The sequence below is a fragment of the Lissotriton vulgaris genome, chromosome 5, assembly GCF_964263255.1.
Source record: "Lissotriton vulgaris chromosome 5, aLisVul1.2, whole genome shotgun sequence".
Taxonomy (NCBI): Eukaryota; Metazoa; Chordata; class Amphibia; order Caudata; family Salamandridae; genus Lissotriton; species Lissotriton vulgaris.
Genome location: NC_141693.1, coordinates 1,761,993,347 through 1,762,014,370, shown reverse-complemented (window position 1 = coordinate 1,762,014,370; position 21,024 = coordinate 1,761,993,347). Strand labels below are relative to the sequence as shown.

The 21,024-nt window shown below is 47.5% G+C and overlaps 1 protein-coding gene across 11 annotated transcripts in view; it reads right to left on the bottom strand.

Annotated features, from left to right (window-relative positions):
• The window catches only part of BRCA1 (BRCA1 DNA repair associated), a 510,976-nt gene that overhangs the window by 21,739 nt on the left and 468,213 nt on the right, over positions 1-21,024 (bottom strand). For all 11 annotated transcript variants that reach the window (XR_015296056.1, XR_015296057.1, XM_086924044.1 and 8 more), the window contains one exon: positions 71-144. Coding sequence is in view for 9 of the 11 variants with exons in the window: in XM_086924044.1 (XP_086780170.1) it covers positions 71-144 (74 nt within the window). In the remaining 2 variants the exon portion in view is untranslated. The remainder of the gene's footprint in view (positions 1-70; positions 145-21,024) is intronic.

Here is a 21,024-nt window from a genome sequence, read left to right as displayed (position 1 = left end):
AAACAAAGATAATGAAGAGAGTTGTAAAGATGGATCTACAACTGTGTTCCCATCAGCCAGCACCACTTACCCGATTGTGCACAAATAGATGAGGTTGTTCCACAACTGATCCCCCACAGAGTTTCACCATCCACTCCAAATGCTCTAAAGAAAGACACAAACCACAACATTACAAACAGGACTTCTTCATTACTTGATAGCATCAACAGCACACTACCCGTTTGGCTATAAACTCTCTAGATAGCTAGCCAGGCACTCTTCCAACCCAAAAGTTAGCAGTCTGTCCTTGAAAACACTCAAGGGACCGACGGGCCTTGCATTTTCAGACACGGTTCAAAACCAACTGTCTTGTAGGATTATCCACCCATCCAAAAAGCAGTCCCCTATTTACATGAGTGTGTACATAGAATGGAGGCCTCATTGCTCCCAAGGTCTGCAAGCCCCGGTGCCCTTGCAGAGGGCTGAGCAGGGACAATCCTAGTCCTTGTAGATGCTCGGTTGCATTCAGATGCCGCCTGCCCTCAACATAGCGAGGAAAAGGTGAAGGAATGAGTAAGAAAGCGCAATACAAAGCCAAGCAGCAAGGTTTCTTGTTTCCAGTAGAACGCTCGAGTTAGCCAGAGAAGGGGCGAGCGGACAAAAACATGCATCTTGGCATGTCAATGGGATATTACAATCACCAGGGCAACTGTATGAGACACTGTATGAACAGGAAGCTTCGATTGATGATCGGGATATGAGGCGCTATAAACCGCGTAAATGAGAGGCAATCGAAGCCTCATCTCTGAAGGCCAAGCCTTCAGTGGCTAGCCACCGAACAGAGTGGCCGCTCCAGACTGAACACTGCTCGCTTTTTACACATGGTTCCAAAGAATGAGCCAGACTGGGCTTGGGGTGCTTTTACAGCACAGTCCACACGAAACTGGGACCGGTGGCGGCAGACATTCACCTTTTCGCTTTCTTCCCCTCCTGCTTACATGTGTCTGATTACCACTGACTCCCACCCAGCCCTCATTTCCAGGTTCACCTCTGTGTCTTGCTGGCTCCCCTAGACTCCTGCCTCTGTGCTCCGTATCCCTCTTATTCACTTATAATTTCATATTTACTTCCCGCACCCAAATAGGCAACTGCTGCAAGCTTCTCATTCCGCATGGACTTTGCGGTGTTGTGCATGGTTTATAGGCATAGATAAAAGCTTACTGTACAGTTTCTATTAGCAGTTCGTATAACTTTAATAACAACAGAGCATAGTAAAATCGGAAGTCAATGTTACGAGGAAAGGATTCTTGAAAATAATTGTATTCAATAGATTTTAGGCGTTCTGTTGATGCTCACAGCACCTTTTGTATCACAAAGACATCACTAAGCAATACTTGTAACAGAGAAAATTCAGATATGAAGTGTGTTACTATTATTATACAGCTAGCTACATTAATAGAAAGGAGTGCGGAGTGAATATTTGACAATATCCCCTGAATTTATCAATGCGAATGTGCTGTGATACCGGGTGACCGAGAGAGGTGATATATAATATGCCCTGAATTTATCAATGCACAAGGGGTGTGATACCGGGTGACCGAGACAGGTGATATATAATATGCCCTGAATTTATCAATGCACAAGGGGTGTGATACCGGGTGACCGAGAGGGGTAATATGTAATATGCCCTGAATTTATCAATGCGTGTGGTGTGATACTGGGTGACAAAGAGGTAATATGTAATATCCCCTGAATGTATCAATGCGAATGTGGTGTGATACCGGGTGACCGAGAGAGGTAATATATAATATGCCCTGATTTTATCAATGCAAATGTGGTGTGATACCGGGTGACCGAGAGAGGTGATATATAATATGCCCTGAATTCATCAATGCACAAGGGTTGTGATACCGGGTGACCGAGAGGGGTAAAATGTAATATGCCCTGAATTTATCAATGCGCGTGTGGTGTGATACCGGGTGACCGAGAGGGGTAATATCCCCAGAATTTATCAATGCGCGTGTGGTGTGATACTGGGTGACCGAGGGGGGTAATATCCCCAGAATTGATCAATGAGCATGTGGTGTGATACCGGGTGACCGAGAGGGGTAATATGTAATATGCCCTGAATTTATCAATTCGTGTGGTGTGAAACTGGGTGACAGAGAGTTAATATGTAATATCCCCTGAATGTGGTGATATACCGGGTGACCGAGGGAGGTGATATATAATATGCCCTGAATTCATCAATGCACAAGGGGTGTGATACCGGGTGACCGAGAGGGGTAATATGTAATATGCCCCGAATTTATCAATGTGTGTGTGGTGTGACACTGGGTGACCGAGAGGGGTAATATCCCCAGGATTTATCAATGCGCGTGTGGTGTGATACCGGGTGACAGAGGGGTAATATGTTAGATGCTCCGAATTGATCAATGCGCGTGTGGTGTGATACTGGGTGACAGAGAGGGGTAATATCCCCAGGATTTATCAATGCGCGTGTGGTGTGATACTGGGTGACCAAGAGGGGTAATATGTAATATCCCCAGAATTTATCAATGCACATGTGGTGTGATACCGGGTGACCGAGAGGGATAATAATCCCAGAATACCGGGGGACCGAGAGGGGTACTATCCCCAGAATTTATCAATGCGCGTGTGGTGTGATACTGGGTGACCAAGAGGGGTAATATGTAATATCCCCAGAATTTATCAATGCACATGTGGTGTGATACCGGGTGACCGAGAGGGATAATAATCCCAGAATTTATCAATGCGCGTGTGGTGTGATTCTGGGTGACCGAGAGGGGTAATATCCCCAGAATTTATTAACGCGTATGTGGTGTGATACTGGGTTACCGAGGGTGTAATATCCCCAGAATTTATCAATGCGCGTGTGGTGTGATACTGTGTGACCGAGGGGGTAATATCCCCAGAATTTATCAATGCGCGTGTGGTGTGATACTGGGTGACTGAGGGGGGTAATATCCCCAGAATTTATCAATGAGCATGTGGTGTGATACCGGGTGACCGAGAAGGGTAATATGTAAAATCCCCTGAATTTATCAATGCTCGTGTGTGAAACCGGGTGACCAAGAGGAGTCATATTATGTAATGTAACACATAGTGCTGCCCAGTCATGTAGTGCCTTGAACAGTGGTGAGCACACATTGAGTATTGTTACTGCTGGGGGTGAGGATCTCCTATTCCCTCCCCCATCCCAGTCATCCTTAGTTAGCTGCTGGCCTTCAACCTTTCTTCCTATAAGTGCCTGTCATTTTACTGCCTTCTACTCGTCACCCAGCGGTGTCTCTCTCTGCCAGGATTGGAGGGCGCTTCCATGTGCCAGTCTGTGGAGCTTCTCTTATCTGTTGCACCTTCACACAAGGCGGCCACGCCACCTTCAGTGAACCTGTCCGTTTTACAAGCGGACTTTAAAAGTGCTTCTTAACTGCAGGTTTGTCATTGTGCGGTGAAGTGTCTCGTTACCACGTAGAAGAGCGGGTTACGAGCCTGTGGATGCTCTAGATGAAATGGTGCATTATCAGCTTTCAGTTGCTGACTAATAAATGTTATTGTGTATTACAAGGTCTGCGCCATGCGGTCTCTGTACCCACCTCTGGAACATTGTCTACCTTTCTCCACCCTCAGTCTTCTCTCCCTTCATGCTGCTGCTCCTCTATGGCGCACCAGAAGGCAACCTGGTGATGCTACCGATGGCGTCCTGCATCACCTTCCTGTGCCTCCCCCCTCTCTGGGTGTTTTCTAGTAGACAGTGTTTGCTCTGCCTGTTGCAAGACATATGGTCATCTTACAGTGGGCTTAGAGTCTGCCCAGTGGTTGACTTAATTATCACTTTCATTTCCATGCTTCTTATTTGTTAGCTTCCTCTTCTTGTGCGGTCCTGCCCATAGGGCATGGGTGCATTACGTGTCCTTCCACTGCTAACTTTGCGGCTCTACTTTTTTCTTTTTGTTTAAGCACTCTATGAGAGTGAATATGTTTTCCAGCTGTCTTCCTAGTGTACTTCTCTTCCCCGCTCCATGCTGCTCTCTCTCGCCAGCGCACTTCTCCCCCACCCCCTCAATCATGCGCTTGACCTGTGTGCTCCTTCACTCACGTACCGTTCTCACCTATGTGCTTCTACACTCTCTCAGGTCCGCTTTGCGCCCCCTCAAGCCTGTTTGCTCACTCGTGCCCTCCGTGTTGCTTCACCCTAGTGTGCCCTCCATGGTGCTTCGACTCAGCCCGTGATGCTTCTGCACTTTTTTCTTTTTCTGCCAATCCAAACGGGATCGGCAAATAAAAAAACAAAGTGTCCGCATCATTATGTAGGAACACGCAAACGTGGCACCTACAAAATGAAGCAATGGCCTTTTCTTGTCCCATTTAGCCATGCTGAACTGTCCACAAAACATTGAAACTCGCCACCATCCCGCGGACCTTAAGGACAACCACCGGCGGGAGATCATTCTCCCACCTCGCCTCCAAGACAGGGAAAACCCTCCCACTGAGCCTACACCAGACCCAAAAGACCTGCTGACCTTCAGGAGGATACTAAAGAACTGGCTGTTCGATCAGTAGCGGCCCTCAACCCCCCAGCGCCTTGGGACCCTTGCGGGTATGTAGTGCACTTAACAAATGACTGATTGATTGACAGTCAGCTAAGGCACAACCATGCACACAGATTAATAATGTACATGTGCAGGGAGCAAGGAAACATCTTATGGACACCCATGCACCCTCGGGCCAACAGTATCAGTGCACACAGACCAACAGAATTGTAGATAGGAGTATACTGGCAGACACAAATTAGACCTACAATCACTCGCATCACACACACTCATCTACATACATGCATCACAGGTGCAAACAGACAACCCTCATGCAGACACACAGTCGCAGACCACCTGTATAAAGGCATGCTTGCAACAGTAGAGTTGGATAGTAGGACTGTGGATCGATGATCAGTCGACACAGAGTGGGAGTGAATTCCCAGCGATTAGATGAGCTATGGCATATGTACTGCTAACTGAAGCAAGGGGATATGGGGCTGAGCGGATTCACAGATTGGGAGATTAATGCATAGCTAGCCTTCCATTCATTCATTCATGCACTCAACTTACAAATTCATCAATCCACTCACTCACCTCTACATCTACACACGGATCCATCTATCCACGGATTCATCTATCCACTGTTCATCCGTACACTTGTTCATTCAAGTACTGACTCATTTTCGCGTCCACCTAAACACACGAGCAAACTCACGGATCTTAGAATAGTGTGCCTTCTCTTATTGAAGAAAAAAAAAACAGAATAGACGGGCATTGTGGGTTTGTGAACGCTTAATCCCATCTCGTCTATGCTGATGCACTTTTGAAGTTAGTGAAGAGAGGATGTGGCTTAACAGTCAGAACGGCCGACTTTTAGGCTGTGGTACCAGGTTCGAGTCTGGCGGGAGGCTCAAACATCCTGCGATTCTGGGAAAATCACCCCGTGCCTAAAACTAAATGTGTCCCTCAGGAATGCAACTGGTGCTCGTGTAAAGCGCTCTGATACCTTCGGGTCGAGTTCACGCTATATAAAACTTCCCCAAAAAAGTGCACTTTGTGTTGTAAAGTTACTGCATTCGGCAATATAAATGCTCAATGATTAACGAATGTTTACAGGATAATATTCCGCCCCACTTTACACAACGAGGCGGTAAAAAGTCAACAGAGGATTTATGATCTTGGAGCCCCACAGCTGGAACTGAAGCCCAGCATTGAATGCGGCGCTGTGAGGCCTTCAGGGCCGGCTCTAGGCTCATGGCGGCCCTGGGCAGGGAGCGTAGGTAGGGGGCCCCGGAATAGGGGGTCGGGGCGGAGCACAGAGGCCAGTGAAGAGTGTGTGTGGGGGGGGGGGGGGGGGGGATGTCAGGGTGTTAGGAAGTGGAACAGAGCCGGAGGCCGCCAAATCCCTGCCAGGGGCCACCACGCAAATATGTATCCATCCTCAGAGGATTATTATATTAAGGATATATCTTGGCGTGGTGGCCCCTGTGGTTTGGTGACCCTGTGCAGGTGCACAGCTTGCACATGCCTAAGGCCACCCCTGAGGTCTTTCCCCTGGACCCAGGCCCGTGCTGTATGAGATTCCCTTGCAGCTCACCAGTGCAGGTCGATGGGCGCCCAGCTTTCATGTCTGACCCCCCACTATCCAACGAGTAGGGTGGTGGAGCAGGCAGTGGTTACTTTAAAAAGTCCGGACATAACCTATGAACACACAACAAATAAGTAACATGCCGCCAGGGCCCGTGGAGGGAGTTGTGGTGGGGCAGGGAGGCGGGGCGGGGCGGGGGAGGGGCAGGGTGTTAAAAACCGGCATATGATATTTGATATTTGAAATTCGTTTTGTTAATTAAATTGTTTACTTACCTCCAAATATCCATATGCCGATTTTTATCACTCCCCCAGCCTGCCCCTCCCCCGCCTCCCTGCCCAACCGCAACTCCCTCCACGGGCTGTGGCTGGTAACTTAGACTCAAACAACGCGTGGGGAGGCGAGCAGGGCATCAAGAGGTGCATCCTTCAATGTTCCCAATGCTTGTGACCGCCCAGGACAGGCAGCATGCAGGCCCTCTTCACACTGGCATTTGCTTTCCTTTTGACTCAGCTTTTTTATAACCACAATATAGTAAGCCACTATATTACTTAAAAGCCTCGCTGTGGCTATGATAATCCTACAGCACACAGAATGGACTCTGGGTCAGCCCAATTCAGCCACTGGCTAACTTCACTGTGAGTGACAGCATTCAGCCCTTTCACAAAGAGCACATCCACACACAAAGTAGTTCCCTGAACTACCAGAGGCTGTTATGGCAATGGGTGCTTTGTGAAACAAACATGTTATTTTCAGCCAACGTTTTTAGGCATAGATTGATGAGGGCCCAGATGCACCCCCGTACTCCCCCCTCCAAACACTACAGGTTTGCAAAACTCATGACACAACAAGCACTTACTAAGATAAAGGCTGGAGGCCAATGCTTGTTCATTTCTGGTTCGTCAGCCACGCAGAACCCTGAATTTTAATAATGTCATCTAGAGGCAGGAACTTGGTTTGTTGGATTATCACGTGGAGGCAATTCATCCTTCTTTACAATTCCTTATAATTCGCAAGGGGGGCTTGAGGCATGGGTAGGTGGATGCTACACCAGCATTACTAAACAGCATCAGCTAGGAGGACCATGTCCAATGTCAGGCTGGCTACTCATTACACACACACGCACTAATGGTCAAACCCATTCAAGTCAAGATTCTTGGCTGTCGGCCCTACACTCTGCCTCTGTGGCCCTCATCCAGCCGCCATCTGGTGCCCTAAATAAGGCCTTATGGTCTGTTTGGCGCTTCATGCCTTTCAAGAGCTTTAGCCCTGTTACCCTGGGATCCCCTTTCCTACTACAATATTATACTTCGCTGAGCTGGCAGCCCCTTTACTCACCTACCCCTGAAAACATCTTCACTAAAAGCGCCTGCGCTAACTGCTTGCGTCCTGGACACAACTCACGAACAACTGTAAATACTTTGCAATATAGTGTAGCCTATGTCTAGTTTTTACTCTTATTAAACAAACCTCATGCTTCCGCTATTACCGCATAAAACCACCCTCTACATGACACTGGGCAGCGGCATATAACTATGTACAGTATTCAGCACACAGGAATACATTCGCATTGTATATGGTTTTGAGATGAATTGGATTACAGTGAATATGTAAAAAGAAAGGTACTTGCATATGTATGAGTTATGCTGTAAATCTGATTTGTGCGCTCCTCGTACCGCCAGTGAGCGCGTGTTCTACAGATTCCGAAGCGTGGCGTGATGTGCCAAGCTTTAAACACCCTAATGGAATATAGCACTGTATGTTTGTACAAACAGGTGCCAAAGGACAGACCGGCTACCTGTTTAATTCGGACTAAAGCGTGAAATAAATCACTGGTTCAGATGCAGCGATGTTCTTGCTCTAAACAGACTCACTAGACCACTAGGCGCTAGAAACCAATTAAGCGAAATGCAATATTTTCGCATGTCAGATTAATAACATTATTAGAAGGGGTTCAGCATTCCTGCTTGTGGAAGACCCCGTGCACACTATTTACGACACTCCAAACCATGAAATGAGTTGGTGTAGGTGGAGAAGGAGCTTTCAAGCAGGCTCCCCTGCTTCCAGACATCACTGCTACCCTGTCTGGTCCTGGTGGGGGCTCCAAGGTTTTTCCTTTTCTCCTGCAAGGGGGAGGGTACATTTGCCTCCAGTCACCACTGATGCATCCCTAAACTCAGGGGACAAGTTCTAAAACAAGCATTTGCAATGCAATAGGTCTCGCATTAGGAAAGTGTGAGCTATTGGTATTGTAAATGACACTTTTTTAATATGTGTTGGCTTTGAAAATATATAAATTAATATCATTGTTATTCACAAAGCCAATAGCTTACACTTTCCTAATGCGAGTTATGTTATGTTAAAAATATTTCTTAAGCGCCCTTACACCAGGGGGTTTCATGGCGCTGAGAGAAGAAGAGCTGAGACGTAGGGTACTTATTGATATGCTTGGGAGAATAAAAGTTTTCAGGAAAGTTCTGAATTTGGTGTAGCATGTGGCCAGTCTGAGCTCGTTAGGAAGCGAGTTCCAGAATAGGGGGGCTAAGAAGGAGAATCTCAGACCTCCATGCTTCTTCCTTCTGAAGGTGGGAATGGTGAGCAAGTGATAGATGGGAGGAACGGAGCTCGCGTAGCGGAGTGTAACGTTGAATCCGGGAAGAGATGAAAGCAGGGGATTGATCGGCGAGAGCTTTAAAGATGGTACAGCCAAGTTTGAAGAGACAGCGTTTGGCCACCGGTAGCCAATGCAAGCTTTTCATCAGGGGACTAACGTGTTGGTGTCTGGGTTGGCGGAAGATGAGCCTAGCTGCCTGATGTTGTACGAGTTGCAGGCGATGGAGTTGGTATGCCGGGATGCCAACATACAGGGCGTTCGCGTAGTCGATGCAGGAGGTGACAAGGGCCATAATGAAAAGGATGAGAGCTTCCTTGGTAAGGAATCTGCAGATTTTGCGGATTCTGCGGAGGTGGAAGAAGCAGGAGGAAACTACTGCACTGATTTGGGGCTTAAGCGATAGGTCGCTACAGATGATTACTCCGAGGCTCTTTACAGAGTTTACTGGGTTAGGAGCGGAGCCTAATGAAGACTGCCAGAAGCTGGGATTCCAGGGGTTGACGGAACCTCCGATTAAAACCAGCTCGGTTTTATTGGTGTTGAGTTTAAGTTGACTGAGGTACATCCATTCACTGATAAAGGTCATGGTGGTTTGAAAGTCAGTGATGGAAGTGTTAGAGGAGTCAATGTTAAATACCAGCTGTAGGTCGTCAGCATAATTGAAGATTGTGGCAGGGCTGTTACATAAAGACACGATCAGGGGTTGCATGTAAATATAAAAATGGAGGGGCGAGAGGGCCGAGCCCTGGGGAACCCCACAGGTTAGGCTGTTTTTTTTTTGCAGAGAAATTATTTAGGCACACTGCCTGGGAACGCCCGTCAAGGAAGGAGATGATCCATTTTAGGGCCATGCCCTGGATGCCGGCGTTGCCGACACGTCGATTAAGGAGTTCATGACGCTGCTGAGCGATCCAGGAGCACCAGGGTCTGGGAGGTGTTATTGTCAGCTACATTCCTAAGTTCGTCCATCACTGCCAAAACAACAGATTCTGTGGAGTGAGCAGGCCTGAACCCCGCTTGCCGGGGATCAAGGAATTAAGTATGCTCAATAAATTAGCTGAGGCAGTTCGTGACATGGGCCTCCAGAATTTTACTGAGGTAGGGAAGCAAAGAGATGTGACCCAAATTGCTTAGCACCGCAGGATTTTTTAGTACAGGAACGACTGTGGTGCATTTAAAGAGGTCTGGAACAACGCCTGTTTTAAGGGAGTTATTGAGGAGCGACAGCAGCGGGTCCGGGCAGATGGTAAAAGCCTCTTTCAGGATATGGGGAGGCAACGGTCATTGGGGGAGCCGGATCCCACTCTGTTTAGGAGTGGCAGAAATTCTTCTCTGGAGATCAGAGGGATGAGGTTGAGCGTGGAAGGGTTTTTACAAATAACAGGAAGGGTGGAGGGGGAAGTGGGGGTAGGGATATTATTTTTGATAGAGGTAATTTTGTCTTTGAAGAACGAATTTAGAGAGTTGCATAGTATTTGTGAGGGTATAGATTTTTGGGTAACCCTATCAGGTTGGGCAAGATCATTGAAGCCTTCGTAGAAGAATTCGTGATTTTTTGGGAGAAATAGGCCGACTTAGCCTTGATGATGGAGTCTTTATAGCTTTTTTGTAAGGCAACATATGCCGCTCTCTCCTCCGGAGCATAGGCTCTGCGCCAACGGCGTTCTGCCAGCCTAAGTGCTAGTTTTTCTTTTTTAGGGCGTCAGAGAACCAGCGTTGGGCATCATGGGGTCGTTTGAGTGAGATTTTTCTCAAGGGGGCTACCTTGTTGCTGGCTACTTCTAGCCAGCTGTCGAGATTAGAGGCTTGAAGGGAGATGGGGGCCTGCTCTTCTTGGGGGAGGGTAGCAGTAAGTATATCATGGAATTCGTCTAAGTTAGCTCGTTTCCAATTCCTAGCCAAAAGATAGCTGAAAGGGGGTGGCATGGTAAAGGGAGTATCAGTTATGTTAAAGGAGATACAATGGTGATCAGACCATGTGCAGGGAGAGACTGGGGTGGAGTAATTTCTAGGTTAGAGGTCCAGACTTGGTCTAAGGTATGCCCTTTAGCGTGGGTGGGCTTGTGCACATGTTGGGAAAAATTCATGCCCTGTAGACAGTCCGTGAACTCAACCGAAGCGGGGCTCTCATGTGTGTCAGCAGGCCAGTAGTTAAAGTCACCAAGGATAATAATCCTGGCATGATTGATGACTAATTGTGAGATAAAGTCGCCAAAAAGTTGAGGAAACAGAGGCATGTGGTCCAGGGGCGATAAAAGAGAGCACAGATGAAGGAGGATTTGGGCGAGACGAATTTTAGGATAAGACTGTCGACATGGGGTAAAGCACTGGTCTGGAGGGAGGTAAATTTATGTTTGTGTTGAATGATGGCTGCCACTCCACCTCCGGGCTTACCGGATGCCCTATTAGCATGGAGTATGTAGAAGCCCATAGGTATTGCTGCCAGAATATCGGGGTTAGAATAGGCGGTAAGCCAGGTTTCTGACAGAAGTAAAATGTCGGGTGTGTCTGAATCCAGCATTTGAAAGATATCAAGCTGGTGCTTTACCATCGAGCGAGTGTTTAAATAAACGATGGCCATAGGGTTTGTAGCCTGGGAGCAGGGAGCGGTAGATGCCGGCAGTCCCAAAGGAGTGCTACACAGGGAGTGAAGGTCGGGGAGTATGTGATTAAGGTGCAGGATTCCTTTTGCTTTTAAGGCGGCCCTGTTATTGGGGCTGACGGGCCAGTTGCCCTGTAATTTTTGGAGGTCGCAGGAGGTATAGGAGGTACGATGGGCATAGTGACCGGCCCTTGGTCCCGGCCGGTTGCGGAAGGGCACAGGCGGGCTTGCCTTTGGTGCGCCCGCTGCGCACGTCCGCTGCGCGTTCTGGGTAAGTGCCTGTTTTTGTATTCCCATGATACTGAGGAGGGTGTGGTCGAAAGAGGCATGGCAGAGGGGGCATGTCACTCTCCACTGGTCCGCCCTCCACAACAAACAGCCCCAGCTGCGGTGGAACGGGGCCGGAGCGGGAGGCGAGGGCAAAGAGGTGAGCAAGGACACAAGTTGAAACAGCTTCCTAGAAAATCAAGTGAGTTTCTTTTTAAAAACATTTCAGAGCGCTGGCGCAGCCAACAGTACACGCGACTCGCAATACTTCAGCCGCGTGTCCCTAGGCTAGGTCTTAAGTAGATTACAATTTCAATTGGGGGCGTGTCAATCTCCACTGGTCCGCCCTCCACAACAAACAGCACCAGCTGCGGTGGAACGGGGCCGGAGCGGGAGGCAAGGGCAAAGAGGCGAGCAAGGACACAAGTTAAAACAGCTTCCTAGTAAATCAAGAAGTGAGTTTCTTTTTTAAAAAAGTACACAGAGCGCTGGCGCAGCCAACAGTACACGCGACTCGCAATACTTCCTATTGGCTATGGCAATGCTTGTTGGTAGCAAGCAAGGACAGTGGTGCTGAGTGATGTGGTGGTGCCCCCGAGTGATGTGGTGGTTCGGCTGAGTGATGTGGTGGTATCCCAGAGTGATGTGGTGGTGTCCCCCAGTGATGTGGTGGTGTCCCCCAGTGATGTGGTGGTGTCCCCCAGTGATGTGGTGGTGTCCCCCAGTGATGTGGTGGTGTCCCCCAGTGATGTGGTGGTGTCCCCCAGTGATGTGGTGGTGTCCCCCAGTGACGTGGTGGTGTCCCCCAGTGACGTGGTGGTGTCCCCCAGTGACGTGGTGGTGTCCCCCAGTGACGTGGTGGTGTCCCTGTGTGACGTGGTGGTGTCCCCCTGTGATGTGGAGGTGTCCCCGTGTGATGTGGTGGTGTCCCCGTGTGATGTGGTGGTGTCCCCGTGTGATGTGGTGGTGTCCCCGTGTGATGTGGTGGTGTCCCCGTGTGATGTGGTGGTGTCCCCGAGTGATGTGGTGGTGGCCCCGAGTGATGTGGTGGTGGCCCCGAGTGATGTGGAGGAGTCCCCGAGTGATGTGGAGGAGTCCCCGAGTGATGTGGAGGTGTCCCCGAGTGATGTGGAGGTGTCCTCAAGTGATGTGGTGGTGTCCCCGAGTGATGGAGGGTGGAGTTGGAGGGTGGAGTTGACGTGTTTTTGCTGAACGTTTGTTTGTGGCCATTTACAAAGTAGGCATGTAAACGTGCTCAACATCAGAAGTTTCATTTAGTAAGACAGTACATAATAAAACAAGCATTTGCAATGCAATAGGTCTCGCATCAGGAAAGTTTGAGCTATTGGTATTGTACATGACTAATATTTTATTTATGTGTTGGTTTTGAAAATAGCGAAATTAATAGCTTTGTCATTCACAATGCCAATAGTTTTAACTTTCGCAAATGTGACACCTATAGCATTTGTAATGCAATATGTGTTGTATTTACGTGACTTAAATGTATTGATATTACAAATAACAATGTCTTCATTTTTTTAGGCATATGGCTTCGCCATCTGCATCGCAGGCGCGAGACCTAGAAATCACAAGAATGGAAGTGGCGAAGAATGCTTCCTCTTCAATATATGCCAAAGACAAGCGTAAATGTCATCACAAATATATCACACTGCCATGTGACCCACACATGCATGACTCACCACAATGACAATATCATGCACACATCACCATAAGGAAAGAAAATAGATTGCACTCCAATAACCCAGGCAAAGTAATTGCAGTATTTTATTGGTTCTCAAAAGGGAAGTGGGAGTGGAGGAAATAGTGGGAGGGAGAGCGTGGAAAAGTGAAGGGGGCAGGCGTGGAGAGAGTGAAGGGGCAGGTAGACAGGAAAGAGATGAGTAAAAAAAAAACAGTCATAAAAGTTAAGTGTCCTACAGCGTTTTTTGTTTAAAACAGCATGCATCATTTTAACATGACACTAACTAAAATAAAGAAAATGCATTGCACTGCAGTTACCCAAGCAAAGTAAAGCACAGCATTTTATGGGTTCTTATGAGGCATGGGGATTGTAGGAGGGAGAGAGAGGAAGAGTGAAGGGGGCGGGAGGGGAGGCAATGAAGGGGCAGGTAGACCGGAAAGAGAGAGTTAAGAAAGAGTTAAAAAAAACGTAGAGAGGCATAACAAGTTAACTATTCTACAGCGTTGTCTTTTTAAACAGCATGGATGCCGGTATTGCATATTTTTAGCATGACACTAACTACAATGCACACGTTTACATAATCATGGTGTGCTCCTTTGCATACCTGAAAGGCCCATGCATCATGCAGCTTTCATCTGGTGCTGTGTAAGGCCAGGTGCTGCCAGTAATCACAGCAGAGCAGAGGGAGAGGCCGGTGTGCGACGAGAGACAGGCCAAGCTTTCCGAAACCTTTTCTGACTTTCCTGAAGAGAGCAGCGTCCCCGAGGTCGGCTGGTGTGCGCTGGCAAAACTGCCCAGTTCTCCCCCGCACACCTCCCATGCCTGCCATCTGATGCCCAAGTAGTAACAAAATGAAGCGTTGAAAAATATAGCGCGGTCATGTTGAAGCTGTGTTCATGGCACAGGACCACTTTAGTGAACAGAGAGACAGGAGATTGGGAATGCGCGCGCGCGGCCGGCTCCGATCGCTTTCCTGAGCGTGCGTGTGACAGTCTCCTGTCTCCTGGGAAGCAGACCAGGCAACTATAGTATCGCGCCTGCGCGATGGCATATGGTGCGCTGGCAAAACTGCCCCGTTCTCCCCCGCACACCTCCCATGCCTGCCATCTGATGCCCAAGTAGTAACAATATGAAGCGTTGAAAAATATAGCGCGGTCATGTTGAAGCTGTGTTCATGGCACAGGACCACTTTAGTGAACAGAGAGGCAGGAGATTAAGAATGCGCGCACGCGGCCGGCTCCGATCGCTTTCCTGAGCGTGCGCGTGACAGTCTCCTGTCTCCTGGGAAGCAGACCGGGCAACTATAGTATCGCGCCTGCGCGATGGCATATGGCTTCGCCATATGCATCGCAGGCGCGAGACCTAAAAATGATCCACAAAATAAATACACACTCAGGGCTGCTTGCATTTGCACAGGTTTAAAGTCCAATCATAACTGTTCCTTTTAGAACTACAAATCTTCGGTACACTACCCCTGAGTTGTTGTCAACAGACGTTTCGACCCAATCTGTCATTTTAAAAGGACCTCATCAGGACGTGAAATGCTCCATCTCTCTCCTACACCAAGGGCGGTACAAAAAGGCTACAGAGAGGCCTTTCAGCCACAAAACGTAACCCCACCCCCTTAGTCAGGGGTAAACAGACATACGTCAACACCTGTATTCAAGGCGCTATGTTTCGGGAGATGTTGTGTGTGTTACAGGTAATCAATCATCCACCAGGTAATTGCTGCAGGACAAACACAATCATAGCACGTTATAGGACCCCTTAATGTTAGGTAACCCATGTCTTTGGGCGGAGCCACCTTCTGAGTGAATATATGGAGTGCAAACACTGTAGAACCCTTCTTGAAACCTGACCAACGGAGAGCACGGTGTACAGTTGCCGTTAACACAAAAGACTCACTATTTGCTTCATACTCACGAATACGGGAAAGTCTTGTGCAATCTTCGCTTAAGAAGATATGCCACAAACCACTTAAGCATACAATGTGTTGAAATAGGAAGGAAAAAAAGGCTGATCCTGCTGTTCGGTGTGGACGGCCTTATTTGTGAAGCAAGTTTTTGTCGACTGCTCCTATTAGTCACCGGTCGGTGGATTGAGTCCCTTTGTTAAGCCACCTCTGTATTTAGTTGTATTAAGACACCACCAAGACGGCTGTACGAGGTTTGCGTTTACTTAGGCTGCAGCATTATTTCCTTAGATTGAGTCACCAAGTTGAGCCACCTCCTCTTACCCAGGGCTTTAAGTGGGGCGGGTCCTGCCAGTGCTCAGCACCGGCAGTTCTAAATAGCAGGTGCTGAGATGGATGTCTATCGGGCTCTCCGTTTTTGCCCTCATCCTCAGGGTGTAAAGCAAATATTAACTGTGCAGCAGTACCACCCTTCCCTGCCTTGGATGTCACTTCAAAGAGACTCTTTGTAGTTCTTTAAAGCTTGTTCAATATTATATGCAACAAAGCCATAGTTGTTGCTTATTTATCTTATGCAAATAATATCCAATGGCAAAGCCAGTAGTCCTGGCTTGTTGTAGCCGTAATGTTACTTGTTGTATTATATGTCTGGACGCAATGACAGAAGCAGCAAAATACCAGTGGGGCAGCACAGATTATTTTAGTTTAGGTGTTTTTAAGCCACAACCTTAATTATATCGGCCCTCCTTTAAGAGACCCCTCAGTTTTTTTATCCCACTTAAAGCCCTGCTCGTACCCTTGTATAAGACACGATGGGGCGGCTTTGCAGGGCCCTTTAATATCTAGGTTTTCAACAATGTTTCCACCTCCGAGCGCCGCGGTTCGTCGTAGCTACATTGTCCCACCCAGTAGATGTTTGTGTGACACGTTTCATTTGTTATACCTTCGCCGCGCGCTCTGACCAGTTTGTGAGCACATGTCATGACCCTCACACACTTCTAATATATGCATCACTACAAACAACAACAATTAACTCTGATTTGGACATCCGGAAACTGATGTGAAATGGAGCGCTTCGCAGCCTCATCGGGGGCATGCAGCACTGCATACATTTTACAGTACCCTGGACACATTCACTCTAAATTCTAAAACGTTCTCGCCGTCACATGTGATGGTGTTATTTAAACCCTCTGAAAGAATCCTCTGCCTTTAATTAATTACATTGTTAGTTCTACAGGCTCGATTTCGGGCACCTGTCGAGCTTCACAATACCTCAATCGATCACTATTTTCACCCAGCTTTTTTTTTGTTTCGCCTCTTGCTGCACGGTCAGAATCCTAAAATTGTGAGCACTTACCCTATAAGACGTAATGGTCGTGCGTGTCCTGTTACCTTGGAATGATGCTGTAAAGCACTTTATCGCTTCGTGTTCAGGATTTTATATGAGGAACAATAAATAAAAAGGCAAGTCCGGAAAAACAGATGTAGAAATGGCTCAAACTTACAGAAATGGGGAAACTTTAGTTTGTGGAATTCAAAGAATTTCAGAGGCGTAATACGGAAATTGAGACTAATTTAGGAACAGTGGGAACCATTCATTGGATACAGACGGCTTAACACAGTTAGACGGCAGGGGGGGCGCTTGAGCTATGATACACGTCCCACAGTCACTACAGGAGAGGGGAAGCCCTGTGGAGCGCCCCGCTGCTTTCCGAAGTCAGTTTTGTGTATTCCAAGTACACCCTGCATAAAGAAATAAGCGCTATGACGTGGCCAAAATTCGTCACGCAAAGCTACGGGAACCGACAAAAGAACCCCATACACAAATATCCTAGCTCAAAGAGAAAGAGGCATTTTGAGACTATAATTATCCACGTCTCCACTAGAAAAATAATGACTGTCGTCACACACTTTAGAACTCCTGACTTCATGGTAATTTCAGTACACAAACCTTTCCGCGAGGATGCCACAAGGGGTCACCTTTAACAAATTCACTATAAAAGGCATTTCCGAACTCTTTCACTCTACTTCCTGTCCTTTCCAACGATCAAAATAAAGTTTCTATCTAAGCAAACCTTTAATAAAACGAGATTACCGTGCAGTGGTCGAACTGTATCTAAAACAAGAGGAAACGCTGTGCCCGCCTCCCTGCTCGGGGCCGCGCTGCCATTGGCGGACCCCTGAGGCAGGAAGCCAGGCAACGGGAGAGAAGACGTAGGCCGGGCCAGAAGAAAGAAGGAAGTCCCGCCTGCTGCTGGGCTATGATTGGCTGCCCGCCGGGATGGAGCAAAGAAGCCGAGTCCTCCCGTGAGCTACGGAGAGCCCCGGGGCCGCCCCAGAGAAGAGAAATCCTGCGTAGCCGGTGAGTGGGGTCCGGTGCTGGTGTGTGTGTGTATGTGTATGTGTACGATTGCGGCGGCGGGGGGGGAGGGGGGTCTTTGTATGTGTGCGTGCGTGTGTGTAGGTGCGCTGGTGTGTGTGGGGGGGTCTCTGTGTGTGCGTGTAGGTGCGCTAGTGTGTGTGTAGGTGTAGGTGCGGGGGGGGGGGCGTGTGCCTGTGTAAGCGTGTGGCTGTGTATGCGTGTGGCTGTGATGTGCGCATGCGTGAGTGTGGGTGCGCGTGCACGCAGCTGAATCCAGCCGGGGAGAAGCGCGTGGCAGTTTCTTGTCCGTCATTCCCCCGAGTCAGCTAGCTATAGTTCTCCACCTGGACCGCATCCTTCGGATGAGTGTTCCCAGGCTCGACCTAAAAAGCCTGACTTTGCCTATCTGTCCTTTTTTTTTTTTTTTACTGAATGAAACTGAAAAATAAAGCAACAGTGAGGGCTAAAGAAAGAACCTTGTGTTGGGGCGCATTGAAATTATTTTTGATGACCAAGGCACTAGCGGGTTCCATTAATTCCTTTACAACAGCACTTTACACAGTTCTTAAATGCTAAAAAGAGCAGGGAAGAGGTAGAGGGTAATTCCACACATATGTGAAGCGATGAAAGCGAGCATCAGGTAATTATTTATGCAAGGAGAGCCCGTGTGGATGAAACGGAGTACGGTGGAAAGACAAAAACACTTAAGTAGTATATTTTCGGCAAAGTAATGAATGGCGGAAGGGGCAGAATGATGTTTCTGCCCGTGGAGAGAGAATGAGGACCAGATTTTCTAAAGCATGCAACGCAGTGCTGCGTGAAAATCTGCAGCGCTGCGCTGCACTAAGCAGGAGAAATAGTGCACTGCTATATATATTTAATAAGTTACTCACTGATCTCACTAGAAAACAAGCTCTCAGCATTGCTTTGGCAGGGACGGGAGCGCATTCCTTTGAAGTCTGATGCGAGGCACAGTATAGGCATTTGACACCGTAATTGATTAGTGAAGGAGACAGCTTGCTGGAGGTAGGTGAGACAGACAAGACTGAGAGGTGGGGATTAGTGAAGGAGACAGCTCGAACAAACTTTCCCGGGGAGCGGCAGCGGCTGGTTTTATCACAAGGAGGATTAAAAAAACACAAGTTCTCGGCATTTCGGGGGCGGAAGCGCATTCCTTTGAAGTCTGATGCGAGGCACAGACAAATGGTGGTTTGTGACGTGCAAAGATTGTGCACGCGCATAGGTCACATGAACTGTGGCTAATCAGCCGTTTTGGCAGACTTTTCGGACCGCTTACTAGAAATCTCGACAAAAAAGTATTGCTAAAGCAATGCTTTAGGTCGAGACCTAAAAAAGAAGTGGGGGGACGAACCAAGTTAGGCAGTATGCAAGTGACATCATGGTGTATGACATTATAGCACGACATCACGGCTCTGCATCACAGAAGTGGCATCACAACCCATAACAAAACAGGAAGGGACATCACAAGGAGCGACATCAGATCTTAACACCTCACAAATATGTTTCGCAGGTCTATTATGCGTAGATTTGAGTGCATTACGAGATTTAACAAATGAGAGTTTGCGTCAGGGTTGTAACATAAAAAGTGAAGCATTTCCCCCACCACCTAACACAAAATGTGGGACTCAACTTACACATTTATTCTGTAAGAACTCTGCCACAAAGAAATTGACAACAAGGCGAAATGTGGCAGTAAATATATTGTGTTTAATTGGTTGCAAAGTCTGCATTTTTAAATACGTTAAAAGGTTAAGGCACCTGCTGCAGAGATCTTTGTGTGCCCAGTAAATCTCAAGGAACAATGATAATGGTAAGATAATTTTGCTTGGTAACATATTTGCTGGAGAGATCTGGGTTTTCTCTGGTCCCAGTTTTAAAGCAAAGTAGCATTGTGGGTTGATGGGTCTCCTGCAAAGCAGATCATCGAACATGAAGATAACAGATTTTTATTTTATGTAGCTAGGTAAGTGGATTACTGCTTTTAACACAGAGATCATTTTGTTCCTTGCTGTTCATAAATTGTAATCCTTCTAATATGGCACAGCGATCAATAAAGGACATGACTCCTACGCATTGTAACCCTGTCTTATGTAACACATGATGTACATTGATTTTCAAATGTATACAATTTATTGTCAATGTAGAATGTGCATATGTGATATAAAGTGTAAAGATGAGTCCAATAATTTAACAAGGTTGTAATCTTTATTGTAGAGTTGGTATAGGGACCTCCAGCTCATCCACAGACTGCTTCACAACTCAGTTTGATCTACTTCAAAGATAACATTCTAAGCTGCTAGGCAACACATTTACATTCCATATGAGTCATCTCTACACAAAGCGCTCTGAAACGATGCATTGGGAAGACTAATGCATATAAAAAATAAAATATTGGTATTTAAAATGTTATTTGTGTAAATACTGGGACAGACCAGCATATTTGACATTCTTACAGTGCATGCATAGCTTTTATATACAGGGATTAAACAAAGTGAAAAGCAAACCTCTCAAGTATTTGTGAAGAGGTGACAAGGTGGTTGCCTTGGTTTCCCCTCTCTTGCATCTAGGTGTGACGCTCAGATTGCTCCCAACTAGGATAGTGGACCAAAAGGAGGCTTGATGGCCCTTAAATTTGGCCTTTGTTTATGGGCCCAGCTGGAGTCTGAAATGCGAAGGTGCTGGTGTGCTGCTGAATGCGGCCCGGTGCCTGAAAATTACACCGGGACATGTTCAGCATATTTAAGTGAGACCCAGTTCTCTGAAAATAGTGGGTGGACGCCGTGTACCCACGTGTACCGACTTGTGCACTGCCTATTCTGCTCCTTTAAAATGTATTCCGGCTTCTCTGCCACCCTAGCAGGCAATCCCCGGTGATGGGGAGTCTGGGCGGGCACGGGGTGCAGAGGGATTTCAGAGGGTGGGGTGGGGTTCAACCCTGGCCCTATTGCACTTCTGTCACAGCTGCACAGAGGACACCAGGGTGATATTAGGAAAATGAGATTATGCAGTGATAAAGAATGTATTTAAGAATAAGATTCTTCCAGTATGAGATCAATAGATCAACAAGGGTAATTGCTCTCTTTGGCCACAGATCAAAACAGAGGCTATTACAATATAAGGTAGATAGTGTGTCTGCTGACAGTGCACATGACATCACAATCTCATTCCTGCAGCTCGTGTACTCTTCCTTCTCTTCGATCTTGGGAAATCGGCATCATTTCGAATACAGCCAGCCCTCTCTAAAGACAAGCATTGGCACAGCCAATGGGTCTCTCCTTTGAGACCTATTGATTCTATCAGTGGTTTTTAGCCAATCCTGTGCACAGCATGGCTAAATAAGAACAAAAACAGCAGTGAAGAGATTGCCAGTTTTCCTTTTTTATTTGCAGATCCAAGCTTGAAGACCTGGCTGTTCTCCAAC